Below are 21,197 nucleotides of genomic sequence, written 5' to 3'. Positions count from 1 at the left end.
AAAGAGAATTGTGAATGTTTGCCAGGTTGGTTGTATTGTTTGTACAATTTCCAAGGGACAACCTGGTCGGAGTGTGCTCGGCCGCCATGTGGTGTGCATACCCTGTTAATGCAGAACGCATGTCGGCCGGCCGTCGCAGGACCCTAGCGTTGCAAAGAGGAGGGTCAGTTGCTACTCTTCCCTTGTCTTGTCATTTGCTAAATTCGTATTTCTGCCAAGTGCATTGTACGGGCGCTTGATCGCTTGAGTTCGATAATGCCATCGTTGTCGTAGTCTGCTGGGACGGAGTCCCAGAGATGTTCGCCAAGATCTCAACAGCCAGTTTGCTCCAGTAGTTTGCCGCCAGCCGCAGGAATCCAGATCTGCTGGCATGTTAGCCAAGAAACATTAGAAATTCCCCCAAGAAACTGCTCCAACATGAATGTTGAACGTCTTGCCAAATCTCGTTAGCGTGTGGCTGTAGTGGTTGTTTGCCCAAAGCATGCCCCAACTGATGGTACAAGCCACGCGGGGTTCGAAGCTTCCGGTAAGCTGAAAAGCCTCCAAAGGCTAGATCAAAATCTGCTCAGATGATGGCTGTATCAAGGACTACGCCGCAAAGGCAATAGGGCTGTTGGTTGTTCCGCCAGAAACAGCCTACGCAATTGTGTTGATCCTAGCGGGGGTGAGTATCTGTAATGCAAGGCAGGTCTGAGATCGTTTCAATCATCATCGGAGACATGCAGGCATGCTGTGATCACAGATGGCAATGCCGAAATGAGGTAGGGACCACATTCTCGCACCAATTCACTCGAGTTGCGCTCGGTCATCGTCCAGAAAAAAAAACGCACATGAGAGTCTCCATTTCGACAGCTGCACAACTGCATGACACCTGAGACGCACCTGGTCGATATTCTTCCATCATCCTTGTCGAACCATACAGACATGGCTGAAAGCGAGAAGAACGGCCAGGGAAACGTTGTGTTGCCGGTAGCCGCGCTTAACAGATGCCCTCTCATCCAACCGTTCACAGAATTGTCTCCACTTTTGCGATCCTTCAATGCAAGAAATGGAGGTTCAAAGATGACCGTGAATGGTTCATTTAGCGGAGACCGCATTATGCCTGAATTGCGCGTGAGCACTTGTTCCAACTTTCCAACACGAGGCTGGGTGTCCCGGAAGAATGGCACCCGGTCAGGTTCTCCAGGTCATGGAACAGGTAAGAATAGAAGTCTGCAGAGGCGAAGCTGCAAGTATGCGAGGCATGCCAGCTTGGGACACGCAAGCGTTGATGGATTGCATCTCGGCGAGATCAGGTTGTTTCCGAACGTTTTCCCTCTCGTTCCCGCCATTTTGTTTTAGACCCTAACTGTATGCCACCAATTGCCCCATTCTTGCAGATCCTCAAACAGTGAACTGTGCCCTGATCATCCTTCGCGTCTTGGATTCCTGGTGAGCATCACGGCGTTAGTCCGATTCGGGTCAAAACAAGAAGCTGGGAAAACGAAAAGGCCTCACTGAAACACTTGAATGTTTTGGCTTGGTTGTTGGCTGAGCAGGCTGTTCAGGGAGAATAGAACGAGTTCGCGAATTGACCGCAGAAGTGAAGATGTTGAGGGCAGCATCCCAATCAGGAGTTGAGGGGCAGGAACAAAGTGTCTCAGCCACATGGCGCCTTCCCGCTCTGGTTCAAAGCCGCAGTTTCTAAACGTCCGTGAGCCATCAATAATCCCGTCTCAGTAATCGGTAGATTGTAATTCCATGACTTTCTCCCCGAAACGAAAACCATATCACGCTTAATATCGCTTTGTCCATGTTCGCTCGGTTCTGTTTCGTCTCAACATCCCGGTCCGGGAATGCAGGAACCAGCCACGGCATACTCGGGTCAGATTCCGGTCAACCGATACTTTTGCTGCTGGTCCATCAATTGGAAACTCGTTCAAGTGGCCGCTGTCATCTCCAGAGATCGTTTCAGGCGCTGTACGACAGTCATATGTCTACAAGGCTGAAGGGACACCGGGTACCTTGTAGCAAGATGAAATACGTACGAATCAATAGTCGCCAAGCCATGGCTCAAGATACAATACGGCCAAACTGAATAACAAACTATCTATTGAAAACTAAGGTCCCCTTAGCTCGGGCTGTTTCCCCTTGCTGAATTCATCCGCCGCTGCAGATCTGCCTGCTCCGCTTCGATTTGCTCCAGTTCCAAGAGTCGTTGCTTTCGAGCTTCAAGCTGAGCATGTTGTGCTTGAAGGGCCGCAATTTCGTCAGCAGAGGGCTCGGCCGACGTCTGAAATGAGAAAGCACCGGCCTCTGCAGATGTTGAAACACCACTGTTGTCTGTGCCAGGCATGATTGCTACCATAGTGTCCGGACCCGCTGTTGATGGTGACATGGGACTGACTTGGTGACCAGGACTCCCTACTTGTTTCCTCGGTATAGGGGACGATGGCATCTGTTGCTGGTTGGCGTCCATTTCTTGTCGTGATTCGGAGCCCACTTCAATGGGAGGCGATTGGCTGGTTCCATGTAATTCCGAAGCATTGGCAGTTGATATATCCGTTCTATATGTCTGCCCATCCAGCTCCGACCCAGCCGGCACAGGGGAATGAGATTGGGAGGCCATTTGGGCAGTGCCATCTCTGGTCTTTGCCAGTACTGCAGATGCTGGAAGAGCAGGTCCTGCGGCCTCGGAGCCCAAAACGGTCGGAGATGTATTTCCATGAGCGGGCATTTCGTATCGGCCGGGCTCCATCATCGGCTGTGGCCCGGGACTCGCATATACAACCGGCTGCGGATATTGCGGCCCGGGAGGATACTGCTGAGGATACTGCCCGTATTGCATGTGCGGTTGCTGTCCCCCGGTATTTCCTAGCCTCTTCTTCCTATACGCACGCCACACGAAGAATGCGCCGATGGAAAACAAGGCCAAAACTACAACCGGTACAGCAACACCAATCCCTATCTTGGCTCCCGTAGACAGACCACCACCGTCATCACTTCCGGACGAACCACCTGAGCCAGAACCGCCTCCGGATGTAGGAGTCGGCCCGGGACGGAAACTACCGTCGAAGCTGGCACGGGCAACTAGCTCGGCGTTACCATCCTTCTGAACATGATTTGTTGGTTTGGCGCCGGGATATAAAGGATGCGTCGGGAACCGAGAGAGATCACTTTCGGCCCATCGAACTTGAATCATTGGCGCCGTGTGACTGCGCGAGTAGGCCATTGATAGGTGCTTCGTATCACAGACATAACCACTGATGGCAAGTCAGCACAGAACGTTTCCCACGCATGGCCAGGTCATTGCTTCAGAAGACCACGAATTTGAACGTCTGCATACATACCTCGGCACACATTGAACAGCTGTCTCGGTGGGTTCAGCAGCCGGTCCCTGTTCGCTATTCCATCTCATACATCCTGCAGTGTAGCCTTTGGGACATAGAGCCGGAGAGTAGTATCCCACGGACGACCACCAGTACCGCTCGAAGTTTGGTGGTACACACTTGTCCCTCATTTCGACGCCGCCTTGAAAGTAGACATTGAGGAAGTTTTGGCCGCAGGGGAAGCTGAACGGGGTGATCATTGGCGCTGCGGGAGCTGTGCTATTGTGGGCATCGGCATTTGCAGCTCGTGGATAGAACCACATCTTGATGCTGCCAGGGACTCGCGCAGATGTAATGGTCTCCAACTGTCGTGTATTTGGCTATATCATGGCGACGGCAGAGTAATAAAGTCGCACAGAGGGAAAAGAATGTTCATAAACATTTCCGCCCGTGAGCCATACCCAGGGCTGGTTTCCACGGCTGCAGCATCCATGAAGCCGATCAACTTTATTCTGTCGTACATCGTATCGACGAGTCACTGTGGTACTTGGACTATGCCTCAGACGGTAAGGGAGCTGAGCTAAACATCAACTTTAGGGAAATACTGACCATGTCTTAGTGCAGGGCTGAACAGTTTAATATCAAAGCAGACAAGGGTATTGTTAGCTTTGGATATGTTGCCTTGAGGGAGTTGGTTTCGTGGCTTGGTGGAGCTGAATGGTTGGCCGGGCAACGCCTCAAGCTTTGATGTCAAGCATTTCGGCCAGGGAGGGTGATTCGCTTTGCCGTAGTTATGAGCTGCCGAATTGCAAGTTAGCTTTATAATAAACTATGTGGCGGGTCAGTTTCCGGGTTCGTTGTTGCACTATTCAATGAGGCATGAATACCAAAGATTGCAGATATGATATCTGTCCAGCCTATCCGTGTGGTCTGTAGACTGTATAATGAGTGATGGTCAAATGGACGAAACACATCTCTGTAGTTAGGCTGGATAATCAGTTTTTGTATTACACGATACATGATTCAATTCGCGATATAATACATGAATGAAATTCGGGCTCAAATAACTTCGATGGTCCTGGTGACGCATCTAGTGGAAGGCGATGCGCTTGGACGCTGAGGAAGATAGAGTCAACCGCACCAACACATTCAAGTATGCTTAATATTAAGCTCGTTTACTGACTTCGCAATAATGTGTCATTGCTCCCCAAAGTGATACGAACATCTCACAAGAGTTTCGCATTCATTCTCAAGCAAACACTTACACTTGTAAACGTGTTGTGGGGCTACAAATGTCACTTTAACAGAACCACCAAGATGCTCGTGCGCGTCTGCGCATGACGAAAGAAAGTATTGCATGCAGGAAGAATTCTACTTTGTTTCTTCCCTTCTATACTTACTAAAATTACACCTCGATTTCACGAAATAGCCCGTCACATGTCTGTTCTCAGGCATTGTGTGGACATGCTACTCTCTAGGGTAGGCTGTCGAAAATCCACAACAGCTCCCCACAGACGAGCAAGTCAAGACCAGACGTTACTCCATGCATCCTTGTGAGCTGCTTCACCCACAACAACACCACACCACAGCCAAGATGTCGCGCCGCCCAGCAAAAGGCGACTACATCGAAACCGTACGTCCCCTCACCTCACCCAATTCCCCCTCCCACCCCATCTAACAACCCCCAGGACACAGGCAACAAAGTCGCCCGCAAAGCCATCCTCGTCGGCACCCAAAACATCATGCTGGGCGGCAAAACCGTCATCCAGCCCGAGGTCATGATCCGCGGCGATCTCGTCCGCACCGCCCCCTCGTCCTCGTCCTCCGCGCCCACGAGCTCCACCGCCGTCGCCATCGGCCGCTACTGCTTCCTGTCGCGGGGCGTGCTGCTCCGTCCGCCGGGCCGCCTGTACAAAGGGGTGTACACGTACATGCCGCTCCGGCTGGGGGACCACGTCTTCATAGGGCAGAACACGGTGGTGCAGGCTGCGACGATAGGGAACCACGTTTCCATCGGGCGGGACTGCACGGTGAATGAGTTTGCGATTGTGAAGGACTATGTCAAGATTTTGGATGGGAGCGTCGTGCCGTCGTTTATGGTTATTCCGAGCTTTTCGGTCGTGGCGGGGCAGCCGGCGAGGGTGGTGGGCGAGGTTCCTGAGGGGGGGTTGGATGAGTTTGAGCTGAGGGAGATGTATAAGACTGTTGGGAATAATCCGCAGATGGTGGCTTAGTGGGATGACGGAGGATTGGGAGACGTGGGTGTCGGGGAGATTGGTCGTGGGAGAGCTGTGTCTTGGACTTTGGTGCGTTGGATTTGCGATTTACCGTAGCTGGTGAGGCTGGCGGTTGAAACGGATGCGCTTGTGTGCGGATCAGTTCATGATGGTTTGTTGGAAGAGGAAGAAGTGATTTTTACAATGTTTTGGTTGGCATTTGCCAGCATTTGATACCCTAGACGCAATCGAATTTATGTACATAGAATAAAGAACAATGGGAGAAACCATCACTTCCAGAAACTATGCATTCAATATTCAGATAGTGGCCTCTTGTAAGTGCCCGTCTATGTTTAAAGAACCAGTGACACCAACACAAATCCCATGTCGAGCATGTATCACCGGTCCGCACCTCAAATCTCTATTGATTAAGCATACATCTCAGCAATCCTCTTCGCAACCATTTCACCGCTCCAATACGCACCCGTTGCAGTCCCCAGCGCCACAAACGGCGCCGTGTGCTCACCCGCAAACCAAACGCCTTCATCCGGCAAACCCTCTCGCATAACCTCTATATCTTTATCTGCATTCTCCAAACCAACCGGAAAGTTGGCGTAGCTTCCACATCCAGCGAATTCGTCATTCAGCCATTCCGTTGCGAGAAACCCAAGTGGCTTGCAATCGGGAGATTCTGGAGAATAGTTGGGCAGTCGAGAGAAATACGGATGAAAAAACGACTCTAGAAACGCCGTCTTGTCGGAGTCTGTCGTAAGCTGGGCAAGCGTGGACGTGATGTGTTTGGACTGCTCGCCAAACATGTAGAACAGAAGAGTTGGATGGGCATCTGGATCCGCGAGGCTTCCGAGCTCGACGGCTTCCTGGTGCCACTGTTTGGGGTTGGAAGGGGCGTATGTTGGTTCTAGCCACTCTATGAAGCCGTTCGTTTTTGTGTGTTCAAGCCAGAACGCGCTTGGGAAACTCATGTACACCTGGTACTGGTTAGCTGCGATAGTTACAAACCGGGCAATGAAAATGGCGGCAGTGAAAGTACTTTTTCAAGGCACCCATATCCAATAGAGTTGATTGCCTGTGTCAGTCGTGATGGAAGACGAGGGTTGAAAGCATCCGTGTGTCTCTTTAGCCACCCGAGGGGTGTGGTCACGACGACTTCGTCAAATAGGAGGCGTTGTCCACCGTCTACTTCTATCTTCACCTTGCTCTTGTTTTCGAGCTGATATACTATATCTGTTACTCTAGAATTGAGCTTGATGTCAGCCGCTGCCAGCGCTGGGGCTGCGATGTGTCGCAGAATGTTCTCGTAAGTGCCGGCACAAAATAGGTTTTCTCAGTTACGGTTAGTTTATAATGCAGAGCCAGAGGTACTTTGGAGTATCAATACCTCCTTCTATGCACTCCTCCAGCCAAAAGTACTTGAGGCTTTGATTGGAGACTGGGCTGCCAACAAAGGCCCCCCACATCTCAGCCATGCGAAGAACGATTTCTCGTTTTTCTATGGGTTCAGGATCACTGTCGGGAATTTTGTATGGTAGTCTTTCGTGAAAAAAGTCCAAAAGGCTCTTGTCCGCGGGAATCTCCGAGCCAAAGTTGTTGGAGTGCTCAAAGGCTTCCTGGACAATGTCCCACACCATCGTGCTGTATCTCTCGCCATTTTCTAATGTCATCAAGTCTCCAAGGTGGTTGTAGACCCATGTTTTGGAGTCCCAGGTCCCAGCCGCGGTATTGGTTTGCCTGGCAATATCGAGAATGGGGTTGTCGTCAGTGCCGTGAATCCAGTTGGGACCGAGATCAACCATGTGACCGTTGACAAGTTTTTCCTGATGGACTCTGCCGCCAATACGGTTCCGGGCTTCGAGAATGGTGACCTTGATGCCTTTTTGCAAGAGAATGTCTGCACAGCGGAGCCCGGATAGTCCGGCGCCAATTATTCCAACATGAGGCGTGGGAGTAGATATTTGGCGACGCTGGGTGGTAATTGCGTAAGCTAATGGCCATGTTGGCAATCATGGAAGCGCTTGTGACGATGCAGCAGTGAAGGTCTAGGTTGAGTATAAACACAAGTGCCAAAAGCCAAGCAAGAAGAGGTGATGTGACGAGCACGCGGATATGCATTATAGAAATACCTTGGGAGCGGCTGCTTCTGGGCATCTCATATCAAAGTCTACATTGCCGTCTCGGCCGGCCAAACTGCCAAATAAGGCTATCCTGAGGTCTTTATAAATCTTTGACGAATGGCGCCGGGCTGGACTAGTACGACATATCGAGTAAGCATCCATATCAGGTCGAGGGAATTTTTGTCAACTTGTTGATTGGTTCTGTGCGGCGCAAGGGAGAAAGACGAATAAGAGAAAGTGGTAAGAGGAGGTGAAGAATGAAATGAAACAGAGACTGGATTCATCAGCCGTCTGATGCACCGTCGATGTGCTTGGCTGATGTCCCGTCCTGGCTGCGGATTTGCTCTAATGCAGGCACATGATCTCGTGGGGGATGACGGCCATGACATTCGCCGACTGGCTTGAGGGTATGCGCGCAGCCTTAAGCGGAATTAGGGAGATGAAGAAACATGAACCATGATTGTTGCCAGTGATAAACAGAGCATGTTTTGGGCGGAAACTGACACAAATGATGTGGTAACACAGCCATCAAAGCTTGCAGAGGTCGGGGCCAGCGTTTGCATAGACAAGGCAAAGGAGTGTTTGAAGGCGCAACACCAGACATACGCAGGCAATAATAGCTGGACTGTGCTGAAGTTCAAATTTGACTTACAACAGAGGGCCAATGAATGGAAAGAGGTGTCTGGTTCTATTGAGTGCTCCGATTATCACCATGCAGATACCGTGCTGAGCGCTGATAGTTGAGGATGGTCTGGTTGTCTGGTGCCAAATGGTTGACCAGTCAGGTGGTGACAAGGATGAAGACATCACGAGCTCATGCAGCCATCGTCTGGTCTCTCGCTCCCAGTGCCAAGAGGCTCAAACACGGGCGGTCCTTCAGGGACTTGGGCGCACTGACCTTGTCAACTGGTGCCATGTGGTAATTGGTGGGCAGTGTGGAGCAGGGACATGGAACGATGTGAACCTTGAAGTTTGGTCACTTTCAAGGCACCTTTAAACAGTAGATTGATACGTATAATGTTGCTCGTTTAATATGCATCTATTATAAAAAAAAGAGTTGTTGGTGTGATATCATTCATTTGCTATATAGCGTCACTTCAGAGATGCGAGCTGATGAGATGGGTCCATTGTGCGAAACACATGGCTTGCCTGGCGCCTTGACCTTTGGCCAGCAAAGTCAAGTCAACATTCAACATTTGATTGAACAGTGAAAGTGCCAGACTGAACTGGTCATGCTGATGCCCCACAAGAGCTCCATGTTGCCACTAACCCAGAACCCTAGCAGGCGGCCAGACCCCCAGAACCCGACTGGACTAGACCAGACATGGTGATGTCCTGAATGGTCTGGTGTCTGGTCTGGGCTGGGGCGGTCATTGAGGCGCCTGACACCAGCGGCGGCTCCAAACATTGGACTGGAGCTTGTCCACGCCACCTCCATGCCAGCACCATATTGAGTTGATGTCACCAATCCTGACATCCGACTTCCTTGGGCCGCGTCTTTGCCCCAACCACCAGACCATTGAACAACACAAAACCTTATCTTCTTCACGAAACAAAGCAACCCGAGACGAGAAAATATCCATACAATGCACAATCGACACTAAAGACGCTCCAAGCAGATGGCCTTCCATACTAACCCATGCCTCACAACTGTCCCGCAGCATGACTTGGCTCCCCGCGTTTGATACTGAACCCGGTGATCTTGCAACGACGGTACGCTTCTGTCGTCGGTGAGCCTTCTACGAACGCATATTGCATCCCCGGCCGGTGTGACATACATTCAGAAACAATCTTCATCGACACTTGCCAGCAGCTGCAATGGCGGCATTGTTCCAGTCCTTTCGGGGCTCGGGCATGCCCAAACGCCTGCTCCGCTATGCCTTGTCGCGGTTGGATCTGCTAGACGCCGAGGCTCTTGATATGGAGAATTTGGATCTGGCTTTGGGACGAAACACGGTATTCGAATTCAGAGATGTTGGAATCAAGCTCAAGGTATGTGGTGCCAGAAATAAGAACTTGTCGGCATGCTGTTGCCTCGGCTAATACGTTAATACTCTTGTAGAAGCTTCAAAAACTCCTGAGTCTTCCGCCTACGTTTGGACTTGAGAGAGCCAAGGTGCTTCTCCTCCGCATAACCATACCCATGGACTTCTACACGAGCCCCATCATTGTCCAGGTCGACGGCGTCGATGTCCGCTTAAAGGTTTTGGGGGACACATCCAACACATCCCGCGGTCCTTCAAATACACAGATGCAGGAAGCGTCAGTCGTCCCTAATACGGCCGACCTTGCACAGTCGTTCCTGGAGACGGAGCCATTATCAGAAAGGAGGCAGCTGGAAGATGCGCTGGCTGCTGAAACCAGCGACTTGGGCGCATCCGTCAGCATGAGTGAGGATGGCAGTGAAGACGAGTCACCATTCGGCACGGGCCAACCGCTATCGCTTCCAGGATTTCTGGCAGACTTCTTGCAAGGCATTGTCGACCGAACCCAAATCGGCATCAAAAACGTTGCGTTTCAGCTGGACCTGGAGGTGCCTGCTGAGTTGAATTCACCCAAGCTGGAGCCAGTCTCGTTTCAAATCGCACTTGGCCAAGTCGACGTTGAAGGCATCACAGCACCGCCACAAGGTGAAAGTAATGACGCGCCGCAATTAGTCCACCGAGAAGGAAAACGACATGTTTCTCTGTCAAGCATCCGCGCCTGCTTGATATCTGAAGCCGACGCCTTCGCTGCATTGACTCGTTCGCCGTCAACAGCCTCACCATCCTTGGCGTCATCGCCCGCCATGACAAGAAACCCGCCTTCCCGCCAAGCCACTTTTCTATCACAGGGCAGCTTTCATGAACAGCCCATGCAAGGTCTACAAGAAAGCTTCAGGGACCGTCTATCCGGTGACGATGGCTCGTCCGATAGCCAAGACTACCCCCTAGGCGATAGTGAAGATGCCTTGGCAATACCGTATGACTTGTCAGATGTAGAACAAGCCCTTGAAGAGGAGCCCGAAGAGGCCCCTGAAGACCAAGGTCCATTGACTCCGCGTGCATCCAGATATCTCGATACTCATGACCTCCCGCAGTCCTCTGCGCTGTTTCATTCTACAATCGAGTCCGACACGACATCTCCGGGGCAGTCTCAGACAGCCAGCGGGCTGATGGAGCCAGAGATGACCGCCTCACACGATAACTTGGCTTACGCCGAACAGTATCATGAAACTGGCTCTTCTCATTTGGCCTCCTCGGACTTGTACAGTGAAGGACTTCCTGGAGCAGAGAGTCAACCGCAATCAGGGGCTGCGTCTTTAGCTGATTTGGCTCAATCGCAGCTCTATACCCATGAAGAAGCAGAAAGCATGTATATGAGCGCTTTCTCTCAAACCTCTGAGCCGCAGAAGTCGACCCCTGTGGATGAGCGTGTCCCAGACCTATCCGAGGAGCTGGATACTCTCCCCATGGAGAAGCCGCAGGACCAAGAAGCGTCTCCAGTAATGGACGAACAACAAGATGTAGAAAACTCCCAAGACATGAAAGCGGATGACCCACAGATTGCGACGGATGTGCCGCCCCAAGACGAATTAGAGCAGCCTGTAGAGCATCAAGCCGAGCAATCGGATATTGAGCCAGCAGAAGATACTCGGCCACGAACACCTACGATGCCCGGCGGCTGGGATGACAGCGTGGACACACTTCCTGACCCAGTTGTGCCCTCGGTTGGCAAAAGCGACGACACAGCACCGGCCTCAGCTGCGCAGGAGAGGGCGACATCCGACTCTGACAGCACATTGTCGTCACCCGCATTCAGCCGGGCTTCATTGTTACAATCAGAACGACAGCCTCCCTTTGACGCCGTACCTGACGTACTTGCGGATGATGGCACTGCGACACCTCGGGGCCCACCGAAGCTTGTCAAGGAGATTATGCGACTTAACAACGTCTCAATCTACCTTCCGTCGCAACACCAACACTTGCATGTTCATGTTGACTCCCCGGAATCGCTAAGCCGACTTTCCCAAACATTGGGGCAATCATCCGTCTATCCCCAGGCTCCAGGGGCATTCTCAATCCACAGCTCTTCATCACCGAGACAACCTGGGCCGACAGACCAGGAATCAGGAGACTCCAGCAGTACAGCGGCCCTAGAGATAAACTTGTCCCCAGTTGCCATCAACTTTGATGCATCCATTGCCTTTCTACTAGCTATGGTAGTGGAGAAGCTTCTCCAAGCGATCAAGAACGACAAGCGACCGCCTCAGCAAACGCCATCATCGACAAAACAGGAGTCGAAGCCGGCAGCTGTACCTCGTTTGAAAATTGCCGCCGAGGAAGTCACTGTCAACTTCCTTAACAGGCTCAGTGGCCTGATTAATCCTTCGCATCCGCATGTGGATTTCCCTTCGTTCAATGCTGATGAGGAAGTTCTCTTGAACATGACCCTTCTCAACTTGAATGTCTCCTCCGCTCCTGTATCAGGTGATACAAAGGTGGCGATGATGGCCAGCAGACCTGCCTTGCCTAAACGTGGCGATGTGCTAACCAAGATTGAGCTCGAAAAGTTCCGTTTTGGATACGCCCGAGGCGATATACTGTCGTTTGACTGCGCAAGGCAGATGTCAACATCTATCAGAGATTCGTTCCTTTCCACTGGTCATGATATTGGCATTGAAATCGTTCAATCCGGCGATATGGTCAGAACGAATGTGGAAACCCTTCCACTTGTTGTCCAGATTGACTTACAGAGGCTCGACGAGACCTTTGGTTGGTTCGGGGGACTCAGCAGCTTTCTTAATATGAGCGCGTCGATGACTTCCAGTCCCTCACCGGTGGCGAAGTCGACCCAGGCTCCGTCGCCGAAGCCGCGCGGTGTTCGATTTGATACACCCATTGATCCCAAAGACAAGTCAGCCTCGGCGCAGAACAAGATCAATTTGAGAGTTGGTGGCGCATTGGTTGAGCTTGTCGGCAAAGATTGCAGCGTTGCTGCCGAGACCAGCGCGCTGAAAGTCGTCAGCAGGGACGAAGGCATAGGCCTTGGTTGCAGCAGATTGCGGATATCAGGGCCGTATCTCAGAAGTTCGTTGGCAGATCCAGCCATTAGCACAGAAATTGGAGGTATGAGATTAGAGTTCCTCATGGCACCAAAGGACACTGATCTTGAAAAGCTGCTGGAGCTCATAATTCCGTCCAAGGTGAAGTTCGACCACGAGAATGATGAAGTCATGGTCGATACTCTTTTGCGACAAAGGCGAAAGGGCTCGGTATTGAGAGCAACACTGGACACGGTGAATGTGTCCGTCAAGAATATTGCCCAGCTTTCTGCACTCCCTGCGCTTGGTGAGGAGATAGCGAAGCTCGCAGCCGTTGCCAAGTATCTACCCGAGGATGATCGGCCTGGCCTGCTCACTTTGACTCGAGTGCAGAAACTCTCCGTCAGTTGTGAGCTTTTGGAGACTATTGGCCACATTGGTTGCGACATACGAGAGCTTGAGGTGGGCCAAATTACTGTTCCTTCCCTGGTTGCGGTCGCAGTTCACGGCATAAATGTTCGGCGGAATAGCAACGAGGAGCTCATAGGGTCCAGCCTAATCGAGAACACAACAAATGGAGCATCGAACGGCCCTGTGCTCATGGTACGGATGATTGGGGACGAAATGGAGCCAGTTATAAAGCTTAAGCTTCAAGATTTGAGGTTTGAATACAGAGTCACAACCATTATGAACTTTCTGAACCTCGGAAGCGATGCTACGCCACAAGACTTCGAGGCTGGACTCGCTGCCTCTGTTGCAAATTTAGGGGACCAAGCTCATACAGCTCTCGCAGGACAGCCAGCCTCGCCGACCAGTCAGAAATCTGCAACTCCCATCAAGCCGACGGTTTTGGACGTGGGCCTGAGGGATTGTGTTATTGGGCTGAACCCTTATAAACTCCCCTCAAAAATGCTTGTGGCGCTTACTGATGCCCATGTGGAAGCTGTCTTACCTAATAGTGGCAGAACAAAGGTCTCCGTTGGCATCAGCAAAGCCTCCATTCTTTTGACAGATGATGTCAATCAAATCAACAGCTCAGGCGGCCGGATGGGAGTCCCCAGAGTGCGGTCGTCCTCCTCTGTTTCCCGACAGGTTGAAGAACTGTGTGCTTTGGGGTTTGTGGACATTTGCTACATGTCATCGGCCAGTGTCGTCGTCATTGTCATCCCTGACCCTGAAAGCGAGACAAAAATCGAGGTTGAAGTGCGGGACGACCTTTTAGTTTTGGAAACCTGTGCGGATTCCACACAAACTCTTATTACGTTGGCCAATGCCTTGAAGCCCCCGACACCGCCATCAAAAGAAAACAAATACAGAACGAAGGTCCTGCCGGTCCAAGATCTTTTGGCATCCATTTCTGCCGAGGCGTTTGGACGACCAGAAGGCGAGTATGATTTCGACCAGGATTTCGCAGGAGCCCAAGAGATGGCAGGTAGCACTTCCGAGGACGAATTTGGCAGCGAGAAACTGCTTCCGGTGGACTCGCGATTTTTTGGTTCCCAATCTGCCGGTGAAGAGCTGTTTGACGCGACCAAGAGCATGGAAATGTCGCATGACGCCTTGATGGAGGACACAAATGAAGGCGTTTTGCTCACCGGATTCAATCAAGGGCAAAGCGAGTTGTCCCAAAGCGGCAGTGACCTGGTGATACACGACAACTACTACGATCAAAACACCCCTGAAGAGCATTCGGCCAGGGTTTGGAACTCAAACAGCAATTCGTATGACAGGGCGCCCCCCAATCTTGTCAAGGCTAGTCCGGTCAAAGTGTCCGTGCGGGATGCACATGTTATCTGGAACCTGTTTGATGGATACGACTGGGCGGGCACTCGCGATGTTATTGCCAAGGCGGTTGAAGATGTGGAAATCAAGGCAACCGAGCGTCAGTCCCGACGATCCGGTATGCAGGTGTACGAGGAAGAAATTGAAGACGAGGAGACCATCGGGGACTTTCTCTTCAATTCGATCTACATTGGAATACCCTCCAACCGCGATCCTCGGGACTTGGCGCGGGCGATCAACGAAGGTCTCAACGATAACGCTACAGAGACAGAGTCGGTTGCCACAACAGCCATAACAATGAATACGAATCGGACCTCGCGACGCAGTCACCCCAAGTCTAAGCGCCTTCGTCTTCACCGCAGCAAGCATCACAAAATTACCTTTGAGCTTCAGGGGGTCAACGTCGACATGGTCATGTTCCCACCGGACACTGTAGAGACTGTCAGCAGCATCGACGCGCGGGTTCAAAATTTCGACATCTTTGACCACGTGCCCACTTCTACATGGAAAAAGTTTGCGACATACGACCAAGATCATGGCGAACGTGAAATGGGCACGAGCATGATTCACATTCAACTGTTGAACGTGAAGCCGATTCCGGATTTGGCTGCTTCGGAAATTGTTCTGCGGGCAACCGTCTTGCCACTCCGACTGCACGTCGACCAAGACGCCTTGGACTTCATTACTCGGTTCTTCGAGTTCAAGAACGACGATGTACCTGTTCATGCGTCGCCAAGCGATATCCCATTTCTCCAGCGCGCGGAGGTGATGGATATTCCGGTCAAGCTCGACTTTAAGCCGAAGAGGGTCGACTACGGCGGTCTTCGGTCGGGCCACACTACCGAGTTTATGAATTTTATCGTGCTTGAGGAGTCTCGGATGGTTCTCCGACACGTCATCATTTATGGCGTTGCAGGATTTGATCGTCTAGGCAAGACACTCAACGACATTTGGATGCCGGACGTTCGAAAGAACCAATTGCCCGGGGTTGTGGCCGGACTTGCACCCGTTCGATCCCTCGTCAACATTGGCAGTGGGTTCAGAGACTTGGTCGAGATTCCCTTGCGAGAATACCAAAAGGATGGTAGAGTCATTCGAAGTATTTCGAAAGGAGCAGTCGCATTTGCCAAAACCACTGGCACAGAACTTGTCAAGCTGGGCGCAAAACTAGCCGTGGGAACGCAATATGCTCTCCAGGGGGCCGAGGATATGCTCACAGAGCGTGGCCAGGCAGAAGGTAGCTGGGAGGACGACGACCTAGACCCCGAAGACAAGAAACAGATTTCGCTGTATGCCGACCAACCTACGGGCGTTTTGCAAGGCATCCGCGGTGGGTTCAGATCCCTATCGAGAGACGTCAATCTCGCGAGAGACGCCATCATCGCGGTACCAGGAGAAGTCATGGCGACTCAATCGGCCAGCGGAGCCGCCAAAGTGATGTGGAAGAGAGCCCCGACCATCATATTCCGACCCGCCGTTGGAGTAACAAAGGCTATTGGACAGACATTGATGGGAGCGACGAATGCCTTGGATCAAGATAATAAGAGGCGGATCAGTGAGGTAAGCAACCGTCGATATGTGCTGTAGAACTCTACTAACTTTTGTCAGAAATACAAGCATTAAGCATTTGTGGCGAGGGAAAGATGGATATGAGACACGACACTAGCGAACCGTTACTTTTTCTTTGTGCATAGTTTGGCGTTGGTCGGACTTTGAAGACATGCTACGTAGACTGGGCAAGGGCAAGACTAGGATTGGAATTTCTTCAGGGCATATGCATATACAGACTGTTGTTAGAATACATGGTGTGGACTTATACCTGGTAGTTGGGGAATATATCTCGTTTGTGAGAGTTGGTCTTGTGATGTGACAGGTGTGATGATAGTCGGTACTTAGTCTCGTAGAATTCGCCTTTCACATCTTTACTATTTCAACATCATCCCATTCAACGATGTATACAACTCAGAGAGCATATAGCACACACCCAGCATTATCAACAGCTGAATCAGCAATACTCACTATACAGATCCTCCACACAATCCATCCGCACACGCATCAACTTCTCCCTCGCCAGAGCCGCCACATCGGACCCCTTCCCATACATCTCCTCATAGAAACCAAGTAATTCGCGCCACAGCTCCCCCGCCATAGAAAGTTCCGCATCACCACTCCCATTCATAAGACGTAGCGTTTCGCCATACCGTAGATATGAATCCGCCAGCTCGGCTATCGCGCGCATGGTTTCGAAATGTCCTCTTCCCCACCACTCTGTATATGTGGAGATTATGAATGTGAATATCCTGTTTGCAGTTTCGAACCGGAGCCTCTCGACGCAAATGCGGCCCATGTTGAGGCGGATGGCAAAGGTGGAGGGGTGGAGGGGCATGATTTGCTTTTGACTGTCGAATGCGGCTTTGAAGTACTGCTCTGCTTGGTCGATGTCGTTTTTGCGGAGGTGGATTTCGCCAATGTCGTTGAGGATGCGGTTGGTCAGCCGGTGGTTTTCGTCTGTGGTGGTGGTGAGAAATGGCGATGAGGCTGGGGTAAAGTGTTGGCGTGCGTGGTGTAGGAGTTGGAGAGCGTCGTCTAGGTTGCCTAGCATTAGGAGGCTTCTGCCCTTATTGTATATTGTTGACATGGCGGCGTCTTGGTCCGGTGTGTGGAGTTGGAGTTGTCTGTTGTATGAGCTGTTGAACGCCTGCAGGGCGAGGTCATATTTCCGTTGTGAGTGGTAGACTAGGCCAAGGTTGTTTTCTATACCGGCTATCATGTGGAATGTGGATTGGTCGGGTTGGTCCTCGTTTCTGAGGATGTCGAGGATTCCGTCGCAGAGGTGAGAGGATTCTTCGTAGCGGCCGAGTTGGCGAAATAGGTTTGCGAACTTTTCGAGCTCCACGAGATCTAGGCTCGGCCCGGCTCGATCTTGCTCCATGTAGATTTTGCATTGGTCCGCGTGCGGTTCTAGGCGCTTTGCTATCTCGAGAAAATCTTCGTCTGTGGAGCGTGGGACGTTTGCTGCAACCAAGGATATGGCGCATCTGATGTACTCTTCTTCACTGTCTCTTACCCTCCATCTGGCGTAGTCGTGGATTGCTGGATGGAGTTCGTATGTGTATTCGTGGTCGCTGCCGGGTTTGGCCTCGACGAATGATAAATTACGCATCGGGAGGTAGTAGTCGTGAAAGTTGCCTTCCGACATTATTTGAAGGAGCCAGTCTGGATAGTCGTCGCCGTCGGCGTCCTCGTCGGTAGCAGCTAAGCAGAGATCATACCACATATCTCTGTGATCTAGAAAGGCAAATAGTGTCAACAGTTTGGTTGCCAGAGGATTGAATCTGTCGAGTTCCTCAAAGCTGATCTCGAATGAGCGTAACACAGTCTTGTCCATCGGGAGACTTTCATCGAGACGTCGCATTTTCCACCTTGAGATGTACTCGGATATGCTGAAGGGGTAGAACATGATGGCTGATGCCGCTAGTTTCAGAGAAAGAGGATGGCAGTTGAGTAACATTGAGAGCTCAAGAACGTCTAAGAAAATGGTTAGCGCGATGGTACACTGAGCTTGGTACTTGGTTGAGGCGACGAGCAAGTCCATACCTTCATCGCATCCTAGGAACTTCTCATCAGTCTCCCGTGAGAACATGGTGATGGCATCTGTCTCAGGGAGTCCTTTCACTTCTATCCGCCGATGGTATCTGGCCGCAACTTCTGCACTTCTCGTGATGAGGATAACCGAGCCGTGTGGTAGGGAACTGATGCAGCCATGTACATATTGTTGCATGGCCGTGTCACTTGACATGTCGTCGACCACGAGCAACCATCTGCTCCGTGAACGCTTTTTAAGCTCAGTAAAGAAAGAGTTAATCAGCACTGTTCGTTGCTCTTGATGATCTCCCAATGGCTCAGAACTGGCATCAACAGAGCTCGTAGATGCTTTGAGAAGGCTGACTATGCTCTGGCCAAATGACTCTTTGGTATCTCCTCTAAGCCAGAAAATGTCATAGTCAAGACTCTTATCCCTTTGCCTTTTCACGAATGCGGATGCGAGCTGTGATTTACCTACACCACTGAAACCCCAGAGCGCAACAATCGACTTTTGCGACTGCTGGACAGGACTGAATCCCACCCACTCTTCCAGCTTTGCCATCTCGGCTTCCCTGCCCACAAATGAGCACTGTTCTGGGAGGGTGAGGCTCAAAAGGGAGTTGACATTTGATGAGATGACGGATGTCGTGTCTACCTAAACTTGTCAGCCATGCATGAGGCTATCTTCCGGGTTAGGCTAGACCATATCATGTACGGCTGTAAAAATCAGCACCGCCTGACATGGCCTCAACACATACCAGTGATGAGTTTGCGTGGACCAAGGCCGATGATGACCTCCTTTGCATATGCTGCCGCTGTGGCAGCAGCATAGGCGTGCCACTCGTCGTTTTTGTTTGCATCTGCAAAGTCGCTGATTCCTCGAATAACCGCTACTGGGAGTCTCGTCATCATACCGGCTGCTTCCATCTCGATTGCGATTCCATTGTATTGATCTCGTAGCTCATCCCTCCGTCTCTTATTCTTAATCACGCTGTTCCCAGAAAGTATGGTGCCGTAATGAGCCCGAGGCTGGTGACGAATAGTGGAAGTTGGGAACTCACTACTGGTCGGAAGGGGACCTGGCCTCTGGAACTCTGCTGACTCGGAACTCAGATGGCGGGTAAAGTTGAGCCCTGGGGATCCCTCACGGACCTGGATGCCGGTGATTACAGACCGAAAAAGAGAATGTGTCGAGTTTTGCCACTGTTTGATCCGAACCTCTTCGTCTCCAACTTTCACCAAGTCATAACCAATGACGCCGGGTCGGTCCCCGTCAGGGACAGCGACGGCAACATCTCCAAGGCGAATGTCTCTTGTTGGAGAGGGAATACCTGCAGCAATACCAACAAGTATGCCGGCCTCGAGGTTAGGGAAATCTCGCAATGCCTCGGAGACCATGCTTCCCGAAATGCCAATCCCAACCTCGCCAGCAGGATATCCAGCAATGGCGACGTTGTGGCTGGCAATTTTGCCCAGCGTGTACAACACCGTCTGCCCTGGAGATCTCTCTGGAACCCCATTATGAACTTCATCCAGGATCAGGCGGGCTGCGCGGTGCTCAATAACCAGTGGGCAGAACAATACAATGGTATAATCATCGAGCTTTGGTGTCTCTGCCATACCAGGCGATTGGTCGTAACCATCGGCAAGTAGATTAGGTGCGGAATTGAGGTGATTGATGTAAACGCCAGTCCGGCTTGTGGCATTTCCAGCCGCAATTCATCACGTGGGTTGGCAGCTAAGCTGCCCCTCATTTCTGACGTGTTCAATCTGTTGGCGAATATGCCTTTCGACGTCGATGCGGACTGCTCTCGCTGCATACTTTCCAAGATGGAGTGTTTTGGAGGTGGGAATGAAGTCGCGTTGCCGATGGGGCCCCACGAGAACTTTGAGCCTTTGACCGTCAAAATTCCGGACTGACTGAGCCCGCAATGTTCCACTGTTCACATTCAAAAAGCGAAACCCGATTTGCGCTCAAGATGTCCGGAGGACAAGTTTTGATAAAAACTTATTTGACAGAGAGTCGAACTGGTCGCGATGAAACTTGGCATCTTTCCTGGTTCGCAGATATGCCTCTGCAGGTTTGGCTGCGTCAACTTTACATGTCTAAAGGAGCGTCTGTAGCGAGGGAAGATGCTTACCATGCTTGGTGACATGCTGTCGAACTCCGGTCAGTGCCTCGCAGATTGCAATGTTATTGTTTAATAAGTGACCGTGGCGGCGGGTATCCCATTCGATAAAGTCAGGGAGTTTCTGTGAAATAGCTTGAAAGAGTCCGACGATAACACCTACAGGCGTCGCCTCCATGTCGCCACAGAACTTATCAACCGTAGCAGGCTCCAGAATTCGATAGTGGGAGTCGAATTGCATCTGTTCCCAAATGATAAGCAGAATCGAAGACATTGTAAAAATGTAGTGCCAGTATTTCAGCTTGTCACCACTGTAGACGGCCGAAAAGAAGCTGGATAGTTCTTCTAAAACATCCTTATGCAGCTCACGCCATACCTCCGCTAGGCCAAGTTTGACTTCCTGGTTGATCAAAACGGGGGCAACGACACGGCCGTAAAACCTAGACTCGTCGTCATCGAACAAGTTCTCAAAATCCACATCGCCTGTTGCTTCTACCGTGGTTATACTTGTAGCGAGATTATAGGCAACAAGAAGTTTAAGGGCTTTTCGTATGATCGAAGTCTTCTCCTTTACATAGAAGCGGTGAATAGTCTTGAGTATCTCGGTGATGAAGGGGGTATACCCATAGTACTCATCCACAAACTCTTCAAATGACCCGTCGATATACTTTTCAACGTACTCAGACAAGACATGGCGACTAATACCCTCCTCGCCCACAGTAAACTCATCCGTAGGGGTCTCAAACTCAAGAGGTCCCGTACCCCTACCCGTCGTAACCTCAACCCAACTTACAGGCAGAACGTGGGTGTCGGTGAAAAAGATTTTTCGAGCGACTACGGGCAGGGCAAGGCCATATCCATGAGAGACCCATATCAGAGTCTCCTTATCACCATAGCCTTTGATATCACTGACTGACGGAGCGAAACTCTGTTTTGGCTGGCAATCAGCGCTGAAGCCTTCGAGAAAATAGCCAAGATCCTTGATGTCGATGCGAGTACAGGGGACCTGCCATAGTCGAGCG

At 51.2% G+C, this 21,197-nt stretch overlaps 5 protein-coding genes across 5 annotated transcripts; 2 read left to right on the top strand and 3 right to left on the bottom strand.

The window, feature by feature from the left end:
• Positions 1 to 2,110: 2,110 nt before the first annotated feature.
• On the bottom strand, positions 2,111 to 3,631 carry VFPPC_09411 (transmembrane alpha-helix domain-containing protein; the record flags this gene model as incomplete). The annotated part of the gene is made up of 2 exons (XM_018287949.1): positions 2,111 to 3,242; positions 3,330 to 3,631. The coding sequence occupies 2 exons, from the start codon at positions 3,629 to 3,631 to the stop codon at positions 2,111 to 2,113; spliced, it is 1,434 nt and encodes a 477-aa protein (XP_018139292.1).
• Positions 3,632 to 4,902: 1,271 nt separating this feature from the next.
• On the top strand, positions 4,903 to 5,542 carry VFPPC_09412 (dynactin subunit 5; the record flags this gene model as incomplete). Its single annotated transcript, XM_018287950.2, has 2 exons — positions 4,903 to 4,941; positions 4,997 to 5,542. The coding sequence occupies 2 exons, from the start codon at positions 4,903 to 4,905 to the stop codon at positions 5,540 to 5,542; spliced, it is 585 nt and encodes a 194-aa protein (XP_018139293.2).
• Positions 5,543 to 5,952: 410 nt separating this feature from the next.
• VFPPC_09413 (amine oxidase) lies at positions 5,953 to 7,818 on the bottom strand (the record flags this gene model as incomplete). Its single annotated transcript, XM_018287951.1, has 4 exons — positions 5,953 to 6,513; positions 6,576 to 6,868; positions 6,924 to 7,506; positions 7,666 to 7,818. The coding sequence occupies 4 exons, from the start codon at positions 7,816 to 7,818 to the stop codon at positions 5,953 to 5,955; spliced, it is 1,590 nt and encodes a 529-aa protein (XP_018139294.1).
• A 1,656-nt stretch (positions 7,819 to 9,474) lies between these two features.
• VFPPC_09414 (autophagy regulatory protein Atg2) lies at positions 9,475 to 16,084 on the top strand (the record flags this gene model as incomplete). Its single annotated transcript, XM_022428656.1, has 3 exons — positions 9,475 to 9,648; positions 9,719 to 16,021; positions 16,079 to 16,084. 3 exons carry the CDS (start codon positions 9,475 to 9,477, stop codon positions 16,082 to 16,084), a joined length of 6,483 nt encoding a protein of 2,160 aa, XP_022284142.1.
• A 382-nt stretch (positions 16,085 to 16,466) lies between these two features.
• On the bottom strand, positions 16,467 to 19,666 carry VFPPC_14597 (tetratricopeptide repeat domain-containing protein; the record flags this gene model as incomplete). Its single annotated transcript, XM_018292365.1, has 3 exons — positions 16,467 to 17,989; positions 18,059 to 18,697; positions 18,805 to 19,666. The coding sequence occupies 3 exons, from the start codon at positions 19,664 to 19,666 to the stop codon at positions 16,467 to 16,469; spliced, it is 3,024 nt and encodes a 1,007-aa protein (XP_018139296.1).
• Positions 19,667 to 21,197: the final 1,531 nt, after the last annotated feature.

This window comes from Pochonia chlamydosporia, chromosome 7 (genome assembly GCF_001653235.2).
Source record: "Pochonia chlamydosporia 170 chromosome 7, whole genome shotgun sequence".
In the NCBI taxonomy this organism is placed as follows: Eukaryota; Fungi; Ascomycota; class Sordariomycetes; order Hypocreales; family Clavicipitaceae; genus Pochonia; species Pochonia chlamydosporia.
This window is presented reverse-complemented; position numbering and strand designations above follow the sequence as displayed.